A 23,410-nucleotide genomic window follows, 5' to 3' on the forward strand; every position below is an offset into this window, starting at 1 on the left:
GTTTTTCTAACACACAATTTCTCAGGTTATTTTTCACGAGGTAATGCGCCTGTTTTGATAGATGTTCCTTGATCTGCACTACATCATATTCGTTTTGCTTGTGGACGGAAGTTACATTCAGAATTGACACCACTTTTGAATGTTGAAAAGTGGAATTTGATTAATGTTCACTCTCTGAAAACAAGTTTTAACAACTAAGGTTCAGACTACAAAAAAAGCATAACAGAAGCCTAACTTTATTCACAGACACAGCAAGTTGTTAGGAAGGGCTAAGGACTTCCTGTTACTAGTTTCATTATCAAAATATATTAAATTACTTTACACCGGAAGATTAGGAAAATTTTGCGAATAAATGATACAAATGCGAGAGTGAATTTTACTTTGTGGATTTTGCAGTGAATCTTCTCGCACCGTACCAAAAGGCCTTGGTTCCTGATTAAACGCCTTCCTGTCAAAGCCCCATACAGTAAGGAATGAGAAAGGAGAGATCGTAATTTCATTATGTGGCGTATCCACCAGTAGTGTCCGGCTCCTGTGTGCAAAACTTTAGTTGGCGCCCCTATACCCAGTAGTGTCCGGCGCCTGTGTGCAAAACTTTAGTTGGCGCCCCTATCCCCCCTCCAATAAAAAAACACTTTAAAAAACGCCTTCTTTTTTTAAGTATTTCCTCCTCTTTGGCGCCTTTACTATCCTGGCGCCTGTGTGCGTCGCACACATTGCACATATGACCGACGCGCCCCTGGGCGTATCCTACAAAGTCTTACTGTGTAATGTGTCGTTAGTAGGTAGAACTAAACGCAAAATTTGCTAAGCGTTCGAAATCATTTTAAGTCCTTTAAGTGTACCACGTTGGACGTTAACGGTCTGTACACGCTGCAACTCGAGCGGTGTCAGTTTGTCCGTAGTGTTGCCTCAGTGGTGTCCATTAAGTGAAAGACCTGCTGGAATGTCTTAGTTAAAAAAAAAAAAAAAAAAAAAATTCTGTGACGTAACCATCAAAAGTTACTTGATCCGGTGACTGACACCAAAATGAGTCAAAGGGCGGACTCCACGGGCCTCAAATGTTCCCGTAACATCCACACAAGAGTCAGTTTTCTGGGGCGTTTATTTATTTATTTTTTTCTTTGGTTCAACTTCAAAAACTGCTATGGGAAGTCAGGAAAGGTGGCACTTTAAATGAAAGCATTATATGCAATATATTACCTAAGGGTCGCCAAATTGTCTCGGGACAGTCTGCCTTACAAAAATTAACGCCACTGCAGGTGTCACGAACAGTAAACACGTTTTAGATGACTGGGGTGGAAGTAACGTGCTCATGGAAAGTTTTGATCACGCCTTGATATCAGATTAAAGGCCAATCTGGGAGGCGGCCATTCAGAAATGGTTACTGCTAACAGTGTCGATTGCAGTGTGATTTTATAATGAAAAAAGTATTTTAAAAAACGCTTCGTTTTAAAGCTTCAGTATCTAAGTCGAGATCTTTAATAGGAATTTTTAACGGGTAATTTTATCAAGTCTCAATTTAGCGAGTATTACTTTGTAAATTGCCCGCACTATATGTACAAATAGTTGATTCCATTGCGATTTTCGCTATTTGAGAATCACTTTGGAATTAGCAGACGAATATAGACCTGTCTCGCGACATGAGAGCTGAAAAAATCTGTATTATTTCCATTATATGGGATGTGTCAAATAGTCCTCTTCGAAAACAGAGTTGCAAGAAATTAGGTGGCTCTGCTCTTGTGTGAGCAAACTACTGACAGTTCACCTGTTCTTTTGTAATTTCTTCAGTTAATATAATACACAGCTTAACTCATAACTAATCTAGAATACCAGAATGACTGAGATGTTTAGAGTTGTGGTGTTCCTACTACTAATATTATTATTATTACGCTACCATCGACGTTACGTTAAAGAGCAAAGATGCGATCAGGCACGACCAGACGTCATTTTTCTAAATCTGGACTCTTAAAATCCGACACTATTTTTATAGTGTTATTAGAGGGGTCAAGTGGCACGCTATGTACCAAACAATCATCCAGTCAACTGATACTTTCAGAGCAGCTCGACTTAATGTTCTTAAGATCCCTTGTACTTAAATTGCGTAAAGTTCTAGAATATTTAAGCAATCCTCCAGTGGCCGCTCGGAGCTTTACAGTTGAGGCTACATTCAAGTTATTTTTAAAATTATTCTACTTAATATAATGAATAGACGATAAAATACTATTTGAAATTAATGTTTCAATTAAGTATTAAAAACGAAATGGGACTAATGCTTATTGCGATTTTTAACAAACTTCTAGGCCTGTGTCTCCTACAATCAATCACCATTTGAAGTCACTCAGGTCACGATTTTTGTCTATATCTCAACACTTGAACGCATACTCTTCCGGAGTAACTTTATCGATTCCGTGTGTTTATATTTGGTGTATATCAAATGCAGTTAGTAGAGTTATTGGTGGTTTCCATTTAACATAGGGATGTTGAATATATTTAATATCATTTTTAACAAAAATGATATTAAAGCAACTGATATAACCATAAGAAAGATCATACTAGTAGCAGAATTCTGAAGATAACTTATGTTCTTATATCCTTGTGGTGATATCAGTTGCTTTAATATCATTTTAGTTCTAGATGTTTGTTAGAACTTTCCAGACCCCTCCCATCCTTGTAGATATACTACTGTAGGTTACATTTAATGGATGTAATTGTCATTAAAACTATAAATAGAAGTACATTTCAAAAATCAAGTTTTATTTGATGAACTTAATGCTCTCAGGGGCTCACATTGGTGAGTACGGACATGGCAAACCCCAGGTACCTAAGCTAGACCTGATCTTACTTCATACAATATACATTGGTATATCATATCTGGAGACTGGTCTTCTACTCTTCTTTCCCTCTACTCTCTTACTTCTTACTTCCCCCCCCCCCCCCCAGTGCTATTAGAGCAACTCGAGGGCGAGGGGGTGACTCTTTCCTCTCAAACTGTAGTTTCCACTATCTACTAAAAACTACTACTACTAAATATCTACTACTAAACGGCTGAATTCAGGTCAAGGAGTGGTGGTTGACACTTGACGAAAACTTAACCATTGAAACCGAATGAACCCTAACCAACCTAAAGATACATGCCGGCTCGATCGTCGCCCGGTCAAACAAGGGCCGCGCCCACTATTAGGGAACCAAGATAGTGAAGGCGAAAAATATGCTATTGGAACAAAACATCACCTAATAGACAGGAAAAACATAACAAGCATAGGAACATGGAATATAAGAACTCTTCACCAGGAAGGAGCTTTGGAAATACTACTGCATGAATTAGACAACTACCAATGGGAAGTGATTGGACTTTGCGAAACCAGATGGACTGGAAAAGGAGAATTCCACCATGGACAGTACAAAATCCTAACTTCAAGAAGGAGTAGCACTTATATTAAAACCAAAGGCTCAAAACTCTCTATTGTCCTATAATCCTATCTTACCTAGGATAATTAAAGCAAGATTTAAAACATCAATCGGATCACTAACTATTATTCAAGTATATACTCACCAACTTCGACATCATCAGAAGAAGACGTTAAGGAGTTCTATATAGATTTGCAAAAAGCAGTACAGCAAACATCAAGTCAAGATCTCCTAATTGTAATGGGGGACTTAAACGCAAAGTAGGCAAAGACTGGGATACCTGGCCAAGAGTAATCAGAAAGTTCAGGTATGGAGAAAGCAATGAACGTTGCGAAAGACTGCTAAACTTCTGCTCAAATAATAGACTAACAATAACCAATACTATCTTTAAACATCCAAAACCCCAAAGAAAATGGACATGGATATCACCAGACAGACAAACCAAGAATATGATAGACTATATTATTGTAAACCAAAGATGGAAATCAAGTATCCTAAATTTCAGATCCTTTTCTGCAGATTGTGGATCAGACCATAAGCTAGTATTAGCAAACCTAAGAATAAAATAAAAATCTGGAAGCTCTTTTAGAGTCAAAAGGAGACGGAATGTAAAAAAACTACAAGACAACAATATTCTAAGAAAATATCAACTAGAACTAGACAAAAACCTGAAGGAACTACCAAAACTAAACATCGAAGAACATTGCTGCAAATTAAAGGAAATAATATTAAATTCGGCAGAAAAAACAATAGGCTACACAGAAAGAGAAAGTAAAAAGGATTGGATCTCGAATGAAGTAAAAAGATTAAGCGATCAAAGGAAAAGCATGAAGCTAAAAGAGAACTATAACAGAAATGAATATAATAGATTAACCAGAGAAATTAGAAAACTAGTTAAAAGAGACAAGAATAACTGGTTAGAAGAAAAATGCAAAATGGCAGAGAAGCTATCGAAAGAAAATAACCTCCATGGATTATATTAACAAATAGACCAAATTAGCAAGACACGGACAACAAAAATTATAATAATCAAAAACAAAGAGGGACAACTAATTGAAAGAAAACAAAAAGAATGGCCAGATGGGAAGAATACTTCAAAGATTCATATAATAAAAACAGCTCCTCCCAGGACATTACGATTCCAGCCACTGAAATGGAATAGGAAACAAATATCTTGACAAAGAATTAATAGCACACAGCATAGAAAAACTTAAAACTAGGAAAACACCTGGCATTGATTTGATCAAATACATGCAGAATTCTTAAAAGCAGGAAAGGAACAACTTTTGGAACCATTAAAAACATTATTTGAAAGGATCTACAAAAACGAAGTAGTGCCTACTGATTGAACCAAATCAGTCATAACTCCTATATACAAAAAAGGAGATAAAACAGAATGCAATAATTACAGAGGCATTAGCCTCCTCAGTATTCCAAGTAAGGTTTTTACGAAAGTACTCCAAAAACAAATTAAGCCATATATACAACTTGCACTAGGAGAAGAACAAGCAGGTTTCAGACCAGGGCGAAGCACAATTGATCAACTATTCACCTTAAGACAGCTAATAGAAAAGACACTAGAGTACAACCACAGTTGCTACATAAATTTCATAGACTTTCGTCAGCCATTTGATTCAATCCGTAGAAGAGAACTATGGAAAACTATTGAAGAATTTGGAATTCCCAACAAAATCATAAGAATAATAAAGATTCTGTATGCGAAATCTGAAAGTGCAGTACGAATGGAGGACACTTTAACCAACTGGTTCCACACAGAGAGCAGAGTAAGACAGGGATGCAATCTGTCACCAGACCTGTTCAATCTTACACTGGAAGAAACAACCAATAAGGCCTTAAACAATGAAGATTCCGGAATCAAAATATATGGGAAAAATGTAACACATTTAAATTAAAATTTGCAGACGACATTTCATTACTTGCAAGCACAGAAGAAAATCTACAGCGAATTTCTGATAAAATAAAGGAGGAGTGTATAAAATCTGGATTAAACATAAATATAGACAAAACAAAAATTATGCAAATAGGAAAAAGAAGCACCAATCTGAAAATTGAAATCGATAGTAAGAATCTAGAGCAAGTAGAAAACTTCACCTACCTTGTAGGAGTTATTGAGTACAATGGTGAAATTACAAAAGATATAAGCATACGAATCAGTCAAGCATCCCAAATTTTTGGACGACTTAATAAAATATGGAAGTCAAGAGATATCAAAAAAGCAACAAAAGTGAAACTCTATGAAACAATGGTCCTCCCAATACTTCTCTATGGAAGTGAAGGCTGGAATCTCAAAAAGGCTGAAGAGAAAAAATTATTAACTACTGAAATGGGTTGGCTAAGAAGATTACTTTGAGTATCTCTGCTGGATCGACTAAGAAACGAAGACATAAGGAAACGACTAAAACAAGAAATAACAATAATAGACAAAATCCAAGAAAGAAGACTGTGATGGTTTGGCCATGTGACCAGAATGGGAACAGAAAGACTACCATCTAAAGCCCTGAATGGAAAGTAAAAGATCCAAAGGACCGACCCAGAATTAGATGGACAGACAAAATAAAAGAGGATCAGAAAACCAAATCACAACAAGCGACACCAAACTGGATAGAATTGTTCGCGCTCTCCAGGGACACAGATAGAAGGTGTAAAGAGTTTATTCAGCCTCATCATCATCATCCACATAGATGATGGAAGAAAGAAGAAGTAGAAGAAGATTTGATGAAATGAATGAGTTAATAACGATTTAGTTCGTCCAAGAAGTTTCAAATTTTTTCAAAAATTAAGCAGTTTTAAGAATTACAATGACCAACAGGACAAGATAGGACGTGCTTATCTGGCTTTCCGCTGTCAGTGTCTGATGAGCAGTATTTCAACAATAAACAGATCACAGATGTGAAAAATCTCTTCAAACATGTGACAGAACATGTAAGTCATCGTTTCTTATCAATAACTCTAATGAGCTACTCGTGACATTAGAGCCAAGTTTATTTACGGATCCTAAGTGGTTTGTTGTTCAAGGTCAATTTCGCTATATCTGCAAAGTTATCTACCTCTTTTTCACTGTGGGTATTTCACACTAGAGGAAATTTAAGTGTTTTTCCGTAGTTATTCCCACACTTCAAAAGTTAGATTTTGATGTTCGGTATTCGTAATCTTCCGATTTGTGATAATTTTTATTGGCCAAACGATTTCAATAATAGTAATAACGCAGTTAGCTCAGAATTAAATGAAATTTAAGATCTATTGAAATATTTTCAAGGTCATTTCAGTTCAATTTTAATTCAACATTAGGCAAAAAAAAAGTAATACATACACGAAAAAAAAAAACAACTCGATCGTGATAATAGTAACACTGTACGAATGTCATTACAAAACGTAATTTGATTACTTACATGTAATAATTTCCTTGTTTCATTACTAACATTTGCGAGAATTTCGAATTCTATGTTCATTGACACAAGCTTCCCATTGGATTCCCCCCCCCCCCTTATTTATCTCAGTAGGAAATGATCTACCTTTGACGCATAGATATTTTATGTCCAGAGAATTTGCCAATCCCAAACAAAGTTGCCAATTTATAGTATAAGGAATATCGTGGAAAGGACAATTCACGCTCCTTTAACAAGATGACTCTTCATTACACGTAGTAATGAAGAGTCATCTAACGGCATTCAAGCATCCATGATTACAGCTAGTTGTTTGGAGCTTGTAGGTCAACAGTGTCCAGCCTTTGACCCCGAATCTTAGTGACCTTTTTAAAAATTCTATGCCATCTGTTTCTAGCGTATAAGAGTAAAAAACAGAAAGAAGCAAGAGGATGTTTACGTAGACACTGATAAGTGGTGGAATAGTGATAGTGGTTACCAGAATTCAGTGGCATAAATTCACGTTTTAACTTTTACAAGATGTTTAGGTATATTTATATTCGATGTTTAGAAAAAAAAAAGAAAAAGAAAAACCTGCTTCATCCTGGTTGGGAACAACTTCTATAGACGCTATCCCCTGGGTCAACCAAAGTATGTATTAATTCTTTATATACTGAACTAGATTATAAGTACTGTATATGAAGGAAGTTTTAGACTACGGTCATCAAGAGGGAAGCGAATACACTAAAGAAATCAATTAGGTTATTAGGTGTGATTTTTCTGGACCATTCCTTTAGCAGTACTCTTGATTTCAGTTTTCGAAATACTCACAGTACTAACTGCAAGTTAGTTACTGCAGAGAACCCTTACATTAGTTACAAAAATGTCTGACAGCTTCCATCTGTAACTAGTTGCTAAAAAACTATTTGGAATTCTTTCTAATTAAAATGACTGCATGGGTAATCCTACTGTCTTTCCACACTGACAAGTTGTTGATCGCAGTTGGAACCCAACCTGTCGACTTTCGATTCTTCAAAAATACTTTAATTTATAGCTTCGAGGATTACAGAAATCTTCGCCTCAGAGTGACTGAATAATAAGTGCACTCGCGATACGCTAAGGGATTAAAATGCTTATTACTTACAATCCTATTAAATTAAAATCTCCGTCTCATTTTATGGGATTTGAAGTATAGAATGTCGTCAGGGATGTTATTAGCAAAACGTACCAAATTAAACTGCAGCCAGACACACGACGAGAAGTGTTCCAAGATTACTGTATACTAATCACAGTCCTGAATAAAGTTTGTGTTATTTAAAGCCACTCTTAAACAACAAAACAGAGAACCTATTATTAAACTAAACTACTTCCAGCAGAAAGATCCCTTCAGAGTAAATATAACTTAAGCAGACGCATTTTTCAAAATAAATGCAGTGGCCGATTTTGTTTAGTGTTACTGCCACGAGCTAAATATCCGTTTCCATAAATTTCTTGGAGCCTAAGTGTTCCAGAATTCTCTACAGCAGTTTCTCTAAACCTTCAAAAATCTCAAGATTTTTTCATTAAAAATCATCGTGGATCTCAAAAATGAAAGTGCGTATTTCTATTAAAAAATAAGTTTGTGTATATTATTAATATGAAATAGATGCTTTAGATTATGGGAACAATGAATTTACTATTTCGTATTGCAGTGGAGGATATTAACGAAGTTGAGTCAACGGTTCCATTTTGTTTTAAGCATGTTTTAATTATTATTATTTCTTTTTTTTTTAATATCCAATTTGAATCTAAACTAAAGCACGAGGACATCCCATCCAGAACAGAATGAAATAATTACAATTTCGACTGTTTACCTCTTTGTGCCCTATTGAAACAGACTGACAAACCTTTCAAAATGGCAACTAGTGAAATTCCCATAAGATTAATTTTTCTGAACTAACTTGCAGGTGCATTTTAGTAAACTCACCTAAAACCTAGATCAAGCAGAGTAAAGAGAATTCAAGAGATCCAAATATTTTAATTCTACTACCAAATCAAAAATGCAGACTGTATCACACGGAGAAATGGAATTTTTTTAAGCAAAAACTTCTTATTTATCCATTGTTTCATCATTAAGATACCGGGTGAATAAATACTACAGTTCTTGCTTAAGGAGAAAAAGAAAAAACAGCTCCTCTGAGTGGTACAATCTTCTAAATTTTTTTTTTCTGTCCATATTGGAAGATTTATTCGACTTGAAGCGATGGGCAGTATTCGGTCATTTTTAGTTTCTGAAACTCAATTGATTTCGACTAAATTCCAGATCATTCATTATTAAATTAGATTTCATTGATTTTAGAATCTTAACTATTTTATGAACAGCCTTTTTTCTGGAGATAAAAAGCATACCACTCTATTTGAAGATATTTGTGAGTACATTCCAGTTTTACTCCAGCCCAAACGTAAATTACAGATACAAACTTCTCTTCAATATACCAAATAACTCGGCAGGAGGCATCTGTTTGAAACAAACTGCAATTTCCTTTTGCATTCTTCCATTGCAATAAAGCTGGGATAAACGTTGATCTTTGAATTTCAAATAACGCCTGCTTCTAATGCAATACTGAGACTGTATACGTATTTGCACTGAAATAATCCGACGCAATATTTTCCCATAAAATGTCACTAATTTTAAGTATTTTAGTTTCAAGAATGCATTGTTAATTATAATGCAATGCTAAAAAAAAAAAAATGTATAAATTAAGTGGATATCAAATCCAACATCATTTCAAAGCCGAATACAGAAACTATAAAAGTTTTCTGCAGAAACTATAAAGTTTAATGCGAAAATTAACTAGACAGCTTGCGGGAATACACCGCCGCCAAACTACGAGTTGCCCTAGCCGAACGTGACAAAAAGCACGAACGCTAAAAGCGCCCGTATATGCCTTCTCTTGGTCCATTTTGATAGGTTTCAAAAAAAAAAAAAAAAAAACTATTACTAGCTAAATAAGAAATTGTTGTTATACCACTGTTTAGTACTACACGATTTTTCACGCTCCAAAATTCAAACCATCATTGTTTATTTGAACAAAATACATTCGTACGACAGCAGCGCTCACAAGACCCTTCATAGATTTAGCATTTAAAATATTTTAACCTTCATATGACGATATAAGACAAATCGTCATAAAAACTATACATGAATTTTGTTCGCAGCAAAATAATTCATTGCAATTTTTATAGGATAACTGGGAGTTGAACATTGGACCCAAGTTGTACTAAATAAGCTAATACATTTAATCTCAGTTTAAATTGCTATACTTCGTATCTTTGAAAGATTACTAATATCGAATCGATAAGTTAATATCAAGTCCTTGAAACGTATTAATTATTTAGCCTTGGGACTCTGCAGAGTCTGCTCATTAAAAGAAGTACGTACTAGTTGCGTCTGTAGGCCAGTTTACGGAAGGAAACAATTTCCAAATGAGACTGGCTAAATGGAAGAGCCATGAAAAGATTCTGGTTGGTCAACAAGTTATCTTTTTCAATCATTTGGAGTGTGGAAAGTGAGCAGTTCTTTTGTGTGAATATTCTGAAAAATCTTGACGTATGGGATAAATATTTTAAGTTATAAGAGTTTCATTCCAGAATCACAAAAACAGTTTCGTGCCTAATTGTGATCCCGATAATATATGGAATGGTTTAATCTATGGAATAAGGGTTTGAAAAGGGGCCTGGCCTTAGTATAGAGAGAAATCTTGTCCAGACTTTCGAAAGTAGAAGGACCACAGAAGTGAAAGTTTGCAATTAGGACTAACATCCTAGCGGTAGGGGGTTGTCTTGGAGCACACTAATTTCAGATTACATTACATTAATATGTTTCAATATTATACATCAAAACACATAACCCAAGAAAATAGGTATTTTATAGCCTGGGTGAGTTTAATGATTACACAATCAATGTGCAAATCAATGTAGGCATTATTGAGGCCACTAATGAGCTAGTGATGGACAGTATAGTCTCTCCTGGTGAAGTCTACCCATCTTTGAGGCCTGGTCCGTTTCAACCAAAGGGACTCCGAAGCTATAGGCGAACAATCCCACTGATAAAGGCATCCTTGATTTTAGGAAATGCAAACTAGAGCTGGTAGGTGCAATCACCAGCCAGGTGAAGCACCACCTTACTAGAGGCCTGAAGTGACTGATGCTGTTTGTCACCAGAGCGTGGGGGAGGGAGGGAGGGAGAATCCGGCTTCTGTCCAACTTTCTAACATGCAGCGAGCGATACCATTCAAGGGCACTCCAAAGAAACATACTATGGAATTCCAGAGAACTATATTCGAAGATACAGCAATAAAATAGTTCCACAGCTGGTGAACGACTAGGTGGACTGCCATAATCCCGCTTTCAGATCGCATCATACATGGAGAGGGCCATGTAGTGGTACGCGGGGACACTATCGAGAACACGTTGCATCATAGAGTCTGTTTTTTTTATATGGGTGGCTTGTCCGAGTCTCCTCCCACCATGTATGTCATCCTGTTCTCTTCATTACCATTACGAAAGTTTTCCCTGCAGTTAGAATAAAAGCAAATCCCCTTAAAAAATTAACCTTAAAAGCTCTCCCAATTGTACTCAAGAAAGTAGCTCCTGAACTAAAACGCCCGTCCTTGATAATCTTCATGTTATATTATTAGAACTGCATCCATCCTGCAGCATGAAAGCAAACGTATATACATCCAATCAAAAAAGACAAGCGTCTGCCATGAAAATGTCGACCTGTTGTTCTTACATCGGCGATTGGATGTGTCATCGACGGCCAACTTACACACCCTGAAAACCAACGAATCAGTGATCAATATGGATTCCCCTTGCCTTCATTTCTCTCTTCTGGACAAAAATTCACACGGAAAGGATCGCAACAACTTGTATTGTACTTGATACTTCCAAGGAATTGGAAAGGATTTGACATCGAGGTGTTTCCCATCGGGTTGAAATCTTATTGTCTGCCCTCTATCCTTTGTAACTGTCCTTTGTAACTGGATTGCCAGCTTACTTTCGGATCGTTCACCGAGTTTTATGGGGGAGGTGTCCTCCCATTCGAATGGAACATCCTCCACCTTAAGGGCACATATTTGTCTGAGGAACACACGTGAATGCTGCTGTTTCATATTTGTTGGTACAGCTAAAACCTAAAAATTCTTGCTCTTCAGAAGAGGATAGCTCTCTTACAGACTCTTTCCGACACTTATCTCAATTTCCTTATTCTCTTCCATAGATATTTCTATGGGCGCTATTCAGAAATGGCATCATGTCCCATTTCTGGCGAACCTACAGCAACATCTTCTCATCTTCTGAAGTATTCCCAAATAACTACAGTATTCAGCTCTTCAAGAGGCGTGTCAGATTACTTTTTCTTGACCACTGACCACGCACAGCATTGATTTATTATAGGCTTTGCGGTCTATTGCGTGCCAGTGATAAAAGATCAAGTGCTTCTCATGCAGATTTCAAAAATGTTTGCGCTTGTTCCTCTTACAGAAAGCTTCTGCGCATTTGTCGAACATAATTCATTTTACTCTATACGTTTGCATCATATATCATACCAGCTCTTTTGGAAATTTTCAACTGAAATATATAAAAATTTATAAAAATATAAAACTTCCTTATATTGTGTGGTATATTCTGTTATGTTGCCTCATCTTATCGGGGATGGGAGAGATTGTCCTCTGTGACTGTCAGTTTCGAATAATTTTAATTATCCTTATGATAATATTTCTTATTCAATAATGCAAATAGAATCGAACCTACAAGGTCGTTATAGGTTCAATTCTATTTGTCTTTAAAAAAACCCTTGCCTTCTTCAGCGTTAGTTACCAGATTTCACCTGGTAACTAACGCTGCATCTCCGAAAAATCTACCGTCAAGTAATTCCTATTTCGAACAATGGAAGTGTTAGGGTTTAGGATCACGAAATGGTAAACTGTCTACCGTACTCTTTCCAGTACTTCTAAAAATCACCAATAGCGATAGGGCTCAGCTTTCGATAATGGCTAAAAGTAGAAACCAGCAACCCTCAGATTCCTAAAATAAAAAGTTAAGGCTAAGAGCTGCCTACTCGCTTTTAGGATTTATTTAATGATAGTCTTGTAATTTCTTATAATTGTCGTTTATAAAACCAGAAAGAACTCCCGAACGTTCTTAAAACAAAGCGAGATTTTCAAATCACTGAAACATGATCCCGATGGGTAATTTTTGCTGGATAAACTTGTTTCCCTAGACATATCCAGCCATTACATGCACTCCATCGTATATTGTAATAGCAATTTGTTACAATGAAGGCAGTCATTTGGACCTCTAGTTTATTCAGTTTTTTTTTTTAAGCTGGGGAAAGTATTTTGGATTTGAGATAAAAAAAAATGTAACAATTTCGTATTCTTTAAATCGCATTGGATAATAGCAGCTTGTTTAGATGATTCAGATTTTAGTAGGCTTCAAACTTATTAAAAAAAAAAAAAACTGCTTACTAGAGAGCAACAAACCAATATTCATATATTGTAAACACACATTAGAAATCAAAAATAAAATTCCATGTTTGCCAGTTAGATTTTACACTTTCAGCGACATGTTAATTGAAATGCTTCGTCTCAATAGCAATTTAAAATAAAGCATTGTGCCAATAAAGTTGTCTGTGCGATCTATGATGATCTCCAAACTGATGGAAGAAGATGCATTGGAATGTCTTAAATTGGTCGATATTAAAATGCCAGTTTGAAAACGAAATACTCCAAGTTGATCTGCATTCTCAACTTCACCTCATATCATACCATGTTTTTTTTTTTTTTTTAACTTGAAATTGAACAGTTTAAGACATAACTGGTTCTCTCTTAGGGTTACCCGGTAAAGAAATCGAGTATTTTTCCTTATAGGCGTCTTTTTCTCTCCCCACGCATCTTAAAAGCGGTAAACGCCTAAGCAGTCATCGACTCAGTTCTATAATCATACTGACACTTCCTCTGACTCATTAAGACGCTGCAAGTATCTAATTACGTCAGACAAAAGTTGTTTTATATTTTTTATGTCACCCCACCCACGAAAGGTTGTAAAACTATATTACCGTGAGTTGGCTAAGAATTTTCTATTTTGTATAAATTTTACTCTTTTTTTTTTTTTTTTTTTGTATTTTATTTTACTAGAGATCGAACTTGGAACTTTTTTCAAGCCACTATAGGCCTCCAGTAATCGGGGCAATGAACTTCGTCTTCCACCTAACGACAATCACAGGCATCTATGTCCACAGCGGGAGTCCAACCTGCAGCCTGAAGAGCAAACCACTCGGCTAAACAGGCCAGCGAATTTTTTGAAAAAAAAAAAAAAAAAATTATGAATTTGTAAAATCCTTCAACTGTTTGGACTAAAATTTTTCGTGCAATAACGTGATTATCACTTCTACAGCTGAAAGAAAGAAAATCAGAGTATTTTATAAATTGATCGCACAGTTACGACACTTTAAGTTAAATTGTACCCCCCCTCCAAAAAAAAAAATACCTTTTATGGATGCTTCATAATATGAAGCAACAGCCAACAATGATAAACCTCAGTCGAATGAGTTATTCCTAGCGTCACTGCTTACTTATATAGGCGAACTATCCATGCCCAAAAAATAACACCCGAGTGTTAACTACGTTGATTGATTAACTCATCTATAATGAATCTATTCATTAATCTGAGAGAGAGAGAGAGAGAGAGAGAGAGAGAGAGAGAGAGAGAGAGAGAGAGAGAGAGAGAGAGAGAGAGAGAGAGAGAGAGAGAGAAGAAACAGTAATTTGAGAATTAACCAGCTAAATAGAAACAATGTTAGGCCAAAATCCAGTAAGAATAAAAGTAATGTATACATCCGGAACTGAAGTAAGCATGTATAAGTTATTTCTATCAAAATGCTATAGAAGAATCAAATACTAAACATTTATTACTCTAGAATCTAAAATAGCTCTGCGGATTGTGACTGTTTGAATACTTTTTAAGACAAATTCTATTTTCTTGCAGTCATTCCACGCAACAGAGTAAACCTCTGCGATTATAATTCAGTAGTCTCATAAATTTGTCAGTATGTCAGTCATCTCAACGGATGGGGGATAAGAAATACTGATATTTTCGGATACCTGTTTGCAATTATATGTTGAATAACTGTTGTCCAAGAAAAGCTGATTTTATGATACCAGGCGTATATTTACTTGTTAACCCACAAATCTTTTCATATAGTCTCAAACAGGATATTAGATTATAGCACTTAAAATATGGATAGTCAAAGATTATTCGTTGACATTTGAATTCACACTCTAATAGCACAGTTTAAAATACCAAGTCATTAAGTTCGAAATATGTTATTTGACAAAATGCCATTTATTCCTAATTAATCGCAACCAAACGATTTCCTAGGCAACAGACAAATCGTTGTTTATAAAAACAACGCACTTGAATACATATAGGTGGACGAGATTTAATTTTTACCGTTTTTTAAATTAAAAATTTTATACTGTAATATAATTTAAATTCCCATTGAGCAATGTTATTAAATTTAATTCAAATATATTTTAATCATAATAATTTAAAACGTGGAAACTAAAAAATAATTCATAAATTGTATTAAAACACTTGTTTGAATAAAAATCCTTTTAGAGCGGTAACAGCCGATTTGTATCTACTATTTAGAAAACAAATTATTCAACAGGATATTCAACATGTGATTCTCATTATCTGATCATTTACCCTAACATATAATGAAATCCATGTGGTAGATCACCGAGTTTAGGGAAAGGAAAAATAATCATCGCTTACCTGTAGCACAAAAGTACAGAGCCGCAAACCACTTCATGGTGGTTTAGATAGCCAAAACAATGCCGATTTTAAGGAAACGCAGGTCTCGGCAGTAACGTGTTAGAACGGAGCATCGGGTGTAAATCGTCTGCGCTTCCAGAACCGCCTTCTTACTCAGCAGGTCTGTCCGGCAAGTTTCAGAACGCAACGTTCAAAGGCATTCGGGTGTGCGTTTTGCGTGTGGTCGTTAGTGGAGCAGCGTCGTTGTCGTTCGGCGCGTAAAGAAAGAGACGAATTGACGGAGGATACAGTTCCGCCGTTTCTGCTCACGTGCCGTTAGACAGGATTGATCCTAGAAAGTAGTCTGAATGTGCAGTTATTACGGGGCTTTAATACGGAGGTCGATAGCGTGTACTAACTGCCTATTTGAATATTCGAAACGCTAGCGTAAGGTCATGAGGGCGGGCGGAAAAAAAATAAAAATAAAAAAAGATGGCTTACCTCATCCAATATTTCTCTTGCATCCTTTCTGCTCCTTCGAGCCATTGGACCATGTTTGCGAGGTCATGGGGGTGGAAAACACAGCACGCAGTGAATTGCCAGGGAGGAAAGGGGAGGTTTCCTGGAGAAGTTAAAAGATTTATTGCTGGAAGGAAAGAAGCCCAAGAGGACAAGATAAAAAGATAATAAAAGAAGAAAGGAATGAGAAGGCTTAAAGACTGCAAGGCGTCATTTTAAGTTTATGGGACAAATACTTAAAAGAGCCGCATTTAGGGAGCTGTTGAAACTTAATATCAGAACTTGGTTGTTTCAAATAGCGTTTTGCTGATTATAAATAGTTCTTTAATATCTGATAATTATACAGAAATAATATAGTGTGGACATTTAAGACAAAGGAATAAAAAATGTTCAACGTTGAATCACGAAACCCCACCCTCAGGTGCGAGATTTTTTTTTAATGTACAAATGGTTTATAAATTCCCCTTGGCAAGGCAAGTTTGAAATTAAAAACTGGCTGTCATCTCACTTTATTCAACTAAGGTTGTTGTACAGTGTTAAGGCCATTGTCCTAGAGTTAGAAGAAGAGTGATTGATTGCGAAAAGCCATCACTAATTAGATTAAAATATTTTTGCCTGCGGACCATTCCTTTGTCAAGTTAAATTAATTTCTTCCCCATCTAATTCCTTGAATAATTTCCGCAGTTTGATGCTTTTATAATACGTTGGTGGTACAATACTCTACCTAATCAAAAGTCACGGTAGTAACTATAACCAAGTTCTATAGTGAACTGTTATTTCTGTTAAAAGAATTATCAAAGCCAAAATTATCGATCTGTCCACCTTTTTTTGGTCCAGCTTTGCTCGGAGTTGTGTGGTGTTGCACCACTTGACCTCAGTCCTGAAGATATTTTCAGGCGCGAACTTTGTTTGCTTACACTTGGATAAAGGATTAAACTAAATTTATTATATCGATCTGTCCCTTCTTTTCGACACAAGTTTTGAATAGGACACAGACTGCCAAATATGAAGCGTTTATTATTGTTATTATTATTGTTATTATGTGACACCTCCAGGGAGTCCAAAGACTCATCGAGGGAGAGTGTGCCAACAGCATGGAACGATTGATCCTTCCAACTGCTAACCGCGCTCAACCTTGCTTAACTTTTTTTGCACGAGTCATTAGTAGCAGAGGCTCTACCAATCGACCAACCTTTGCTGGCCGTTTAATCAAATGAATTAAAAAAAAAAAAAGATTTACAAACAGCGAAACATGCACACACAAAATGTACCCCCCTCCTCCTTCTAACACATGTATATCTACTGATCCTAATGGTCCATCACGATTTCGACCAAAGCTAGAAGTTGCTTCTTACGTTGCTGAAGGTCACTACCCCCATCCTTCTTTATTTATTCTGATTAGGTGTTATGGAGTCATGGAGATAATCCCGTGACTCAATCAAATCGGATTAAAATGAAAATGGAAGCGTTGACGACTTCCTCTCTGCAGACATCTCTGCAAATCGTATTATTCAACCAATTTCGACTATATTTCTGACTTTATTTACAATCTGAAAAATTCAGTCCAATAGGACTAAAACAAAAAGGGAGAATTACGATTCGCTTCCTCTGCAGACGCGTCTACATGTTATATCGTTCAAGTGATTTCAACAATTTAAAATCTAGATTCCAAACTTTGTTAAAAGTTCCTAATTCGGCACATTTGGAACAAAATGTGGGCTAGGTTGTAAAGGAATGAGAAGAAAGTAGAATGTTGTAGACACTACTAAAGGTAGCGTCATTCAACCAATTTCGGCCATTTACTCTTCCACTGTTCTTTTTAGTCATCTAAAAAAGTTAAAAAAAGTGATGTCTCATAGGACATCTCATATGTAATAAAAGGAAGTCAAGTAGTACTGATAAAGAGATAGAGGAAGATTAGTTGTACTTTAAAAGCTGACATTATTACTTTAATTGTTGAATGTGAACTCCCCTCTCATATTCTAACAATGCCATAACACTGGCAGAAACCATTCCACCAAATATTACAGATGTCACTAAGTGGCTGCTCTAAATTATAACCCATCTTCTGCTTCCTCATTACTTGGCTCCCCCTTTTTTATATATATATTAATATGAGGCGTTTTTCCTTGATCTCTCTCTCTCTCTCTCTCTCTCTCTCTCTCTCTCTCTCTCTCTCTCTCTCTCTCTCTCTGTATGTGTGTGTGTTTACACAGTATATATTTAAAAGAATGTTATTTTAGTATTAATAAAACAGCTTTTTATTTAATGCTTTTTTAAAAATATTTATTGTTTATATGTGTGTTGAACAATGAAAAGGAAGACGATATTAAATATCGTCTTCCTTTTCATTTATATAATAAATAGACCAGATTTCTATTTATTGTTTATTCCACATGGTGAAATTGTTTATTGACTTTACTCGCTATTCAGATAAATACCACTTCATCAGGAAAAAAAAAAAGAATTTATTTCTGTAGCTGCGAGAGAATCTGCTCTACTCTCTTCCCCAGATACCAATTAAAATCATTGATAGTCATGGGCCGGCTGTCAGATTGGCTAAGGGAAAAGTTGACCCCCCCCCCACCAAGCTTTCAGAAGTTATTAGTAAACGGCCTCGTCTACTTCCTTTAGGGAATAAAAGGCGTTAGCCGATTAATTTTTTTTTAATTTTATTCTTTATTTCTACGAAAGTCTTCAGAACTATTTTTATGATATGCCTAGAGCTAAGCCAGAGGAGATACACTGAAAGCGAAGGAAATAGGCCTTTATTTTAACAGAAAGAGATTTCCCTTCTTTTTTTTCACTTGAAGTTTTTTATATGATAGTTTGATGGTTGTCTCATAAATATGCTATCATTCGTGTTTATTTTAGGTCGGGAGCGATCATCCCTTTTTTTTTTTTTTTTTTTGTAGATAGAGTTCGGGGAGGGGAAGAATAAGCATCTTTGAAATCACGCATCTTTTTTTTTTTTTTTTTGAACGAGGATTCCTTCAAAACTTCACGCAAAACCCTTGTTCAGGAAATCTGGTTGTGGGATTATTAAATGACAATTAATTTGCCATGAAAATGATCATAAACAGCAAATTACTGGATTTCTTCCTTCATGTTCTATGCTTATGCATAGACCAGTTAAAGGAATTAACTGTATTTATCAATTCATTTGTTTGATTCTTTTAAATAAAATTAAGCTTTAATTAGTTAAATTATGCTCAATAAAATGACGATAATTTCAATAAAATAATCATTCCACAAAAAAAAAAACCCGCGTAACTTCTTTTATTTGTCCAAAGGCGTAGGTAGGATCAAAATTTAGAAATTTATATAGATTTATATAGGTAGGATCAAAATTTAGAAATTGGGGCGAAGCCATTCTTCATCCTTAACCAATCATGACAGCTGGTCTAAGATTGTAAATGATTTTTAATTAGCATCTAAGAATATGACAAACAACTGTAGTCATCTCATCGTTCCTAACCCTAACACTATATATTATTTTTTGATATAGTGTGAGCTCTAAGGTCAATTTCCTTTGAGTGTACTGAATGAAAAATCGGAGTTTAGGGGTTAAAAACCCATTTCTAGAGATCGACTAATTTAGGAGCTGGTCGATGAAACACTCAGAAAAAGTTCTGGTCGTCGATTAGAATCGAACTCCGAACGGTCTTTCTTCAGGAGGCCTAGCGCTATGGATGCAAACGCCATTTCCACAAGACTGTCTTACTTGCCTTCTCCCTTTCAGAAATAAAATGCGTTAGTGGATTTTTTGGAATAATTATCTCAATAAAATTATTATCATTTAATGTTTTAGCACAATTTGCCAGCCTGGTTGGCCAAGTGGTTAGCACACTAGCTCTCCAACCAACAGGTGGCAGGCTCGAATCCCGCCATGAGTATGAATGTTTGTGATTGTCTTTAGATGGGAGATGAATTTCATTGCCCTGGGTGTGACCCCCGGCCCGCTTATTGGAGGCCTGAAGTGGATTGAAAAAGTTTCATGTTTAGTCTCTAGAGCAGGGTTTCCTGACTATGTAAAAATAAATAAAAAATTACAAAAATATATAAAATGGATAAAAAATTTTAAAAAAAAATCCTTAGTCCACCCACGGTAGAAAATGTGCTATGTGTTTTTAATAACCTTTCTTGGGTGGGAACCGCACATAAAAAAATTAAAATTGATATTTAATTTTTAGAATTATTTGATAAATACAATTAATTCGTTTAAACCATTAATCATACTATCCATAATACTTTACACGGCAAATTAATTGTTTGTTAGTAATTCAGATTTCCTAAACATGAGAGGAATAATGTAATTTGTATTTTGCGGGAAAGTTTTTGCAGAAATCATGAAATAAAAGCACTCATGATTTAAAATAGTTCTATATAATAAAATTATTATAATTACTAATATAAAGATTAGCTTGTATTAGCGAGGGAGAATAATTTATTAATGCCGAATATGAAATGATGGTTTCTGCTTATTGTCGCATATGGTAGTGTGAAAATTTTCGCGTTTGTTGATTACGGTCTCGCTTTTATGTAGTTCTCTCTGTACAATATCTGTTTTTTGCATGTTTGTTATAAACACAACACTATTACAGTGATAGAAGAAAGAAAACAGCAGTGAGTAAAAGCAACGAATATTTTTATTCACTTGGCATTCTAATGCTGCCATAAATCTAATACTAAACTATACTGATTTATAAATACGTGATTCTAGGTTAGGTACTTCATAAGTAGAACCAAATATGTAGATTGTTTTGGTAGGGAGTATTTACTGAGAAAGATGTGGCTTTTTTTTTTAATACTGCTGCGTCTATCTGATTATACATTATTATGTCTGTTGCATTAAACATTTTTTTTTTTTTTTGTTTTCTCAAGAAGGGTAATATTCTGAAAAGTAGATACGTTGAGTTTACAGATTACGAGCTTTCATTTTATATACAGAACGGAAATAGTTAAATTTGTATATCTTCTTTCATATATAAAAACAATATTCGTCCTTATATTGTTTGCACGTCTTGTTTTTATGGCAATAGGGTAAAAAATAAAAATAAAATAAAATAAAAATAACGAAGGCTGGGTAGGGTCAAAATACCGCTTACTTCCGCCATAAACCCACATCAATATTTAGATGTGCAAAGTAGGTGAATAGAACAGTGAGTGTCATCAAAGAAAACTGTGTTTACGATTTCTTTTAATGCTCATTTCCCAACTGTGGTGGTTTAACTGCCACAGTGCTCTAAAAATAGCATACTAGTGTTTTATTAACATAATCACGAAATGCCGAGCAAGTAAATTCTTTTATAAAGCGATTTTGTTTTCATTTGAAAACAAAGGAGATGAGATGTTGTCAGAAGTAATTCCATTTAATATAAAAGACAGTATAATTTTATACATTCCGACTATTGTTACAAAGAAGGCTATCTCTGTAATTTACTCAAAAATAAATAAATAAATATAAATAAACAAATAAATAAATAAAATAACAGAACATGTGGAGAGGGCGCTGTGTAGGCATACGAACGGTTGTATGGTCGTATCGCTCGTCCCGTTTTTATAGTTTTAATGTGGTTCTAACTCCTGTTTTTAATTTAAAAGTGCCATAAAGAAACTCTACTTGTCACGCTGAAGACAGAGACATATAATTCATCGAAATCGGCCAAGTGGAATCCAAAATCTGAGTGTGCTAAAAAAATTGAAGCGTACACCGCGGTTGCTAACGAGTACAGAACAAAGGACGTCGCCATCTTTGCAGCTGTCCAGAGGAAGAAAGGAGAGTCATGAAGTGCAACAAGTGTCAGAAGGAATTGCCGTCCGACGGATGTTACATAACCTGCAAGAAATGCCATAGGAATCTTTACTTTACATGTTCCGGAATTTCTGAAACAACCTGGCAACGCAAATCCAATTCCAAACGAGAAGAATGGAAGTGCCTAAACTGTAGAGAGAACAAAGAAACGCCACCACCCACGACGCAACCGATTACGCCGGAGGCAGAATCGGACGATGAACTGAACAGACAACAAAACATCGGTGAGTCTTATAATTTGAGTTCCGTTAATTTATTACTAGAAAAAGGTTTAGAAAATATAAAAGCCAGCTTGGTAGATCTCGTCCAAGAACTATTTCATAAACAGAATAAAGAAATAACAAAAAAAATTAGCGAATATGAAGAGTTTGTTAAATTTAATAAGTCAAAAGTCGAAGAAGTCTTACAAACGGTAAAAGACATTAAAACCAGCATTAACGCATTAACTGAGAGGCAGCACAAATTGATAAAAGACACATCGGAACTCCGTCAAGAATTTAATTCCCTGAAACAACAATACGAAGTTTTAAACCAACAACAACATAAAGAAGACCTTGTCATAAACGGTCTTCCAGAAACCGAATCCACAGAAAATCTCAGAGACGTAGTTCTAAAGTTAGGCCATGCAATTGACATCCCCTTACAGCATAATGATATTCAGACCATAAATCGGTTTCCCAGGAAGAACAGAAAACAAGGTTCGCCACGACCGGCACCAGTCATAGTTCGTCTGACAAGCAAGGCTACAAGAGACAATCTCATAAAAGCCAACAGACTGAAAAAACCAGTAGTCAACGATTTAAATGCATCGCAAGACAATACGCCAATCTTTCTATCTGAGTATTTAACACCTTTCAATCAGAATCTTTTGTACCAAGCAAGAAAGGAAAAAACAGAAAAAATGTATCAATTTTTATGGATCAAAGACGGCAAAATATTCTTGAGAAAGTCACAGACTTCAAAGTCTATACAAATAAAAAGCTCGGAAGATATAGACAGGTTGCCAGAGTGAAACAAAAGACTCTAACTTAGTTCAATAAGAAGATCTCAACACAACAAAAATGAATGTGAACCATCAGATAGATGTAATTACACCAGAATACATCAGTAATTGTACTTTCGAATCTCTTGATGCATGGAAACAAAACACAGTACAAGCGAGAGGTCTCAATCTTGCATATTAACATCAGAAGCATCCGAAAACATTGGTTATTATTACAGGCTTATCTGAGGAATTACACTGATATTATTGATATATTGATTCTTACAGAAGTATCCATAACTAATGACGAAGCGACTGCTTTCCAAATTCCAGGCTTCCAACAACATAGATCATGCCGCCAAACAAGAAGAGGGTGTGAAATACTAATATTTATGAAACAAAAATTAATAGCAAAAGAAATGGCCTATCAGTTTGAGCATGCTGAAACCCTCTGCCTCGAAATCATTAATACCACGAATACACAGCATCCCATAATACTAA

The 23,410-nt window shown here is 35.5% G+C and overlaps 1 protein-coding gene across 4 annotated transcripts in view; it reads right to left on the reverse strand.

Annotated features, from left to right (window-relative positions):
• Positions 1–15,960, reverse strand: part of LOC150105013 (sushi, von Willebrand factor type A, EGF and pentraxin domain-containing protein 1-like) — a 344,216-nt gene extending 328,256 nt beyond the window's left edge. For 2 of the 4 annotated variants that reach the window (XM_090396105.1, XM_090396104.1), the window contains exon 1: positions 15,615–15,960. In XM_090396105.1, the coding sequence (XP_090252231.1) occupies positions 15,615–15,651 (37 nt within the window). In that variant the 5' untranslated portion in view covers positions 15,652–15,960. The remainder of the gene's footprint in view (positions 1–15,614) is intronic. The other 2 variants (XM_090396106.1, XM_090396102.1) reach the window with 1 other exon arrangement.
• Between the last annotated feature and the right edge of the window lie 7,450 nt (positions 15,961–23,410).

Source organism: Typopeltis vanoorti, chromosome 7, assembly GCF_054136105.1.
Source record: "Typopeltis vanoorti isolate ZY-2024b chromosome 7, IOZ_Tvanoo_1.0, whole genome shotgun sequence".
NCBI lineage: Eukaryota > Metazoa > Arthropoda > Arachnida > Uropygi > Thelyphonidae > Typopeltis > Typopeltis vanoorti.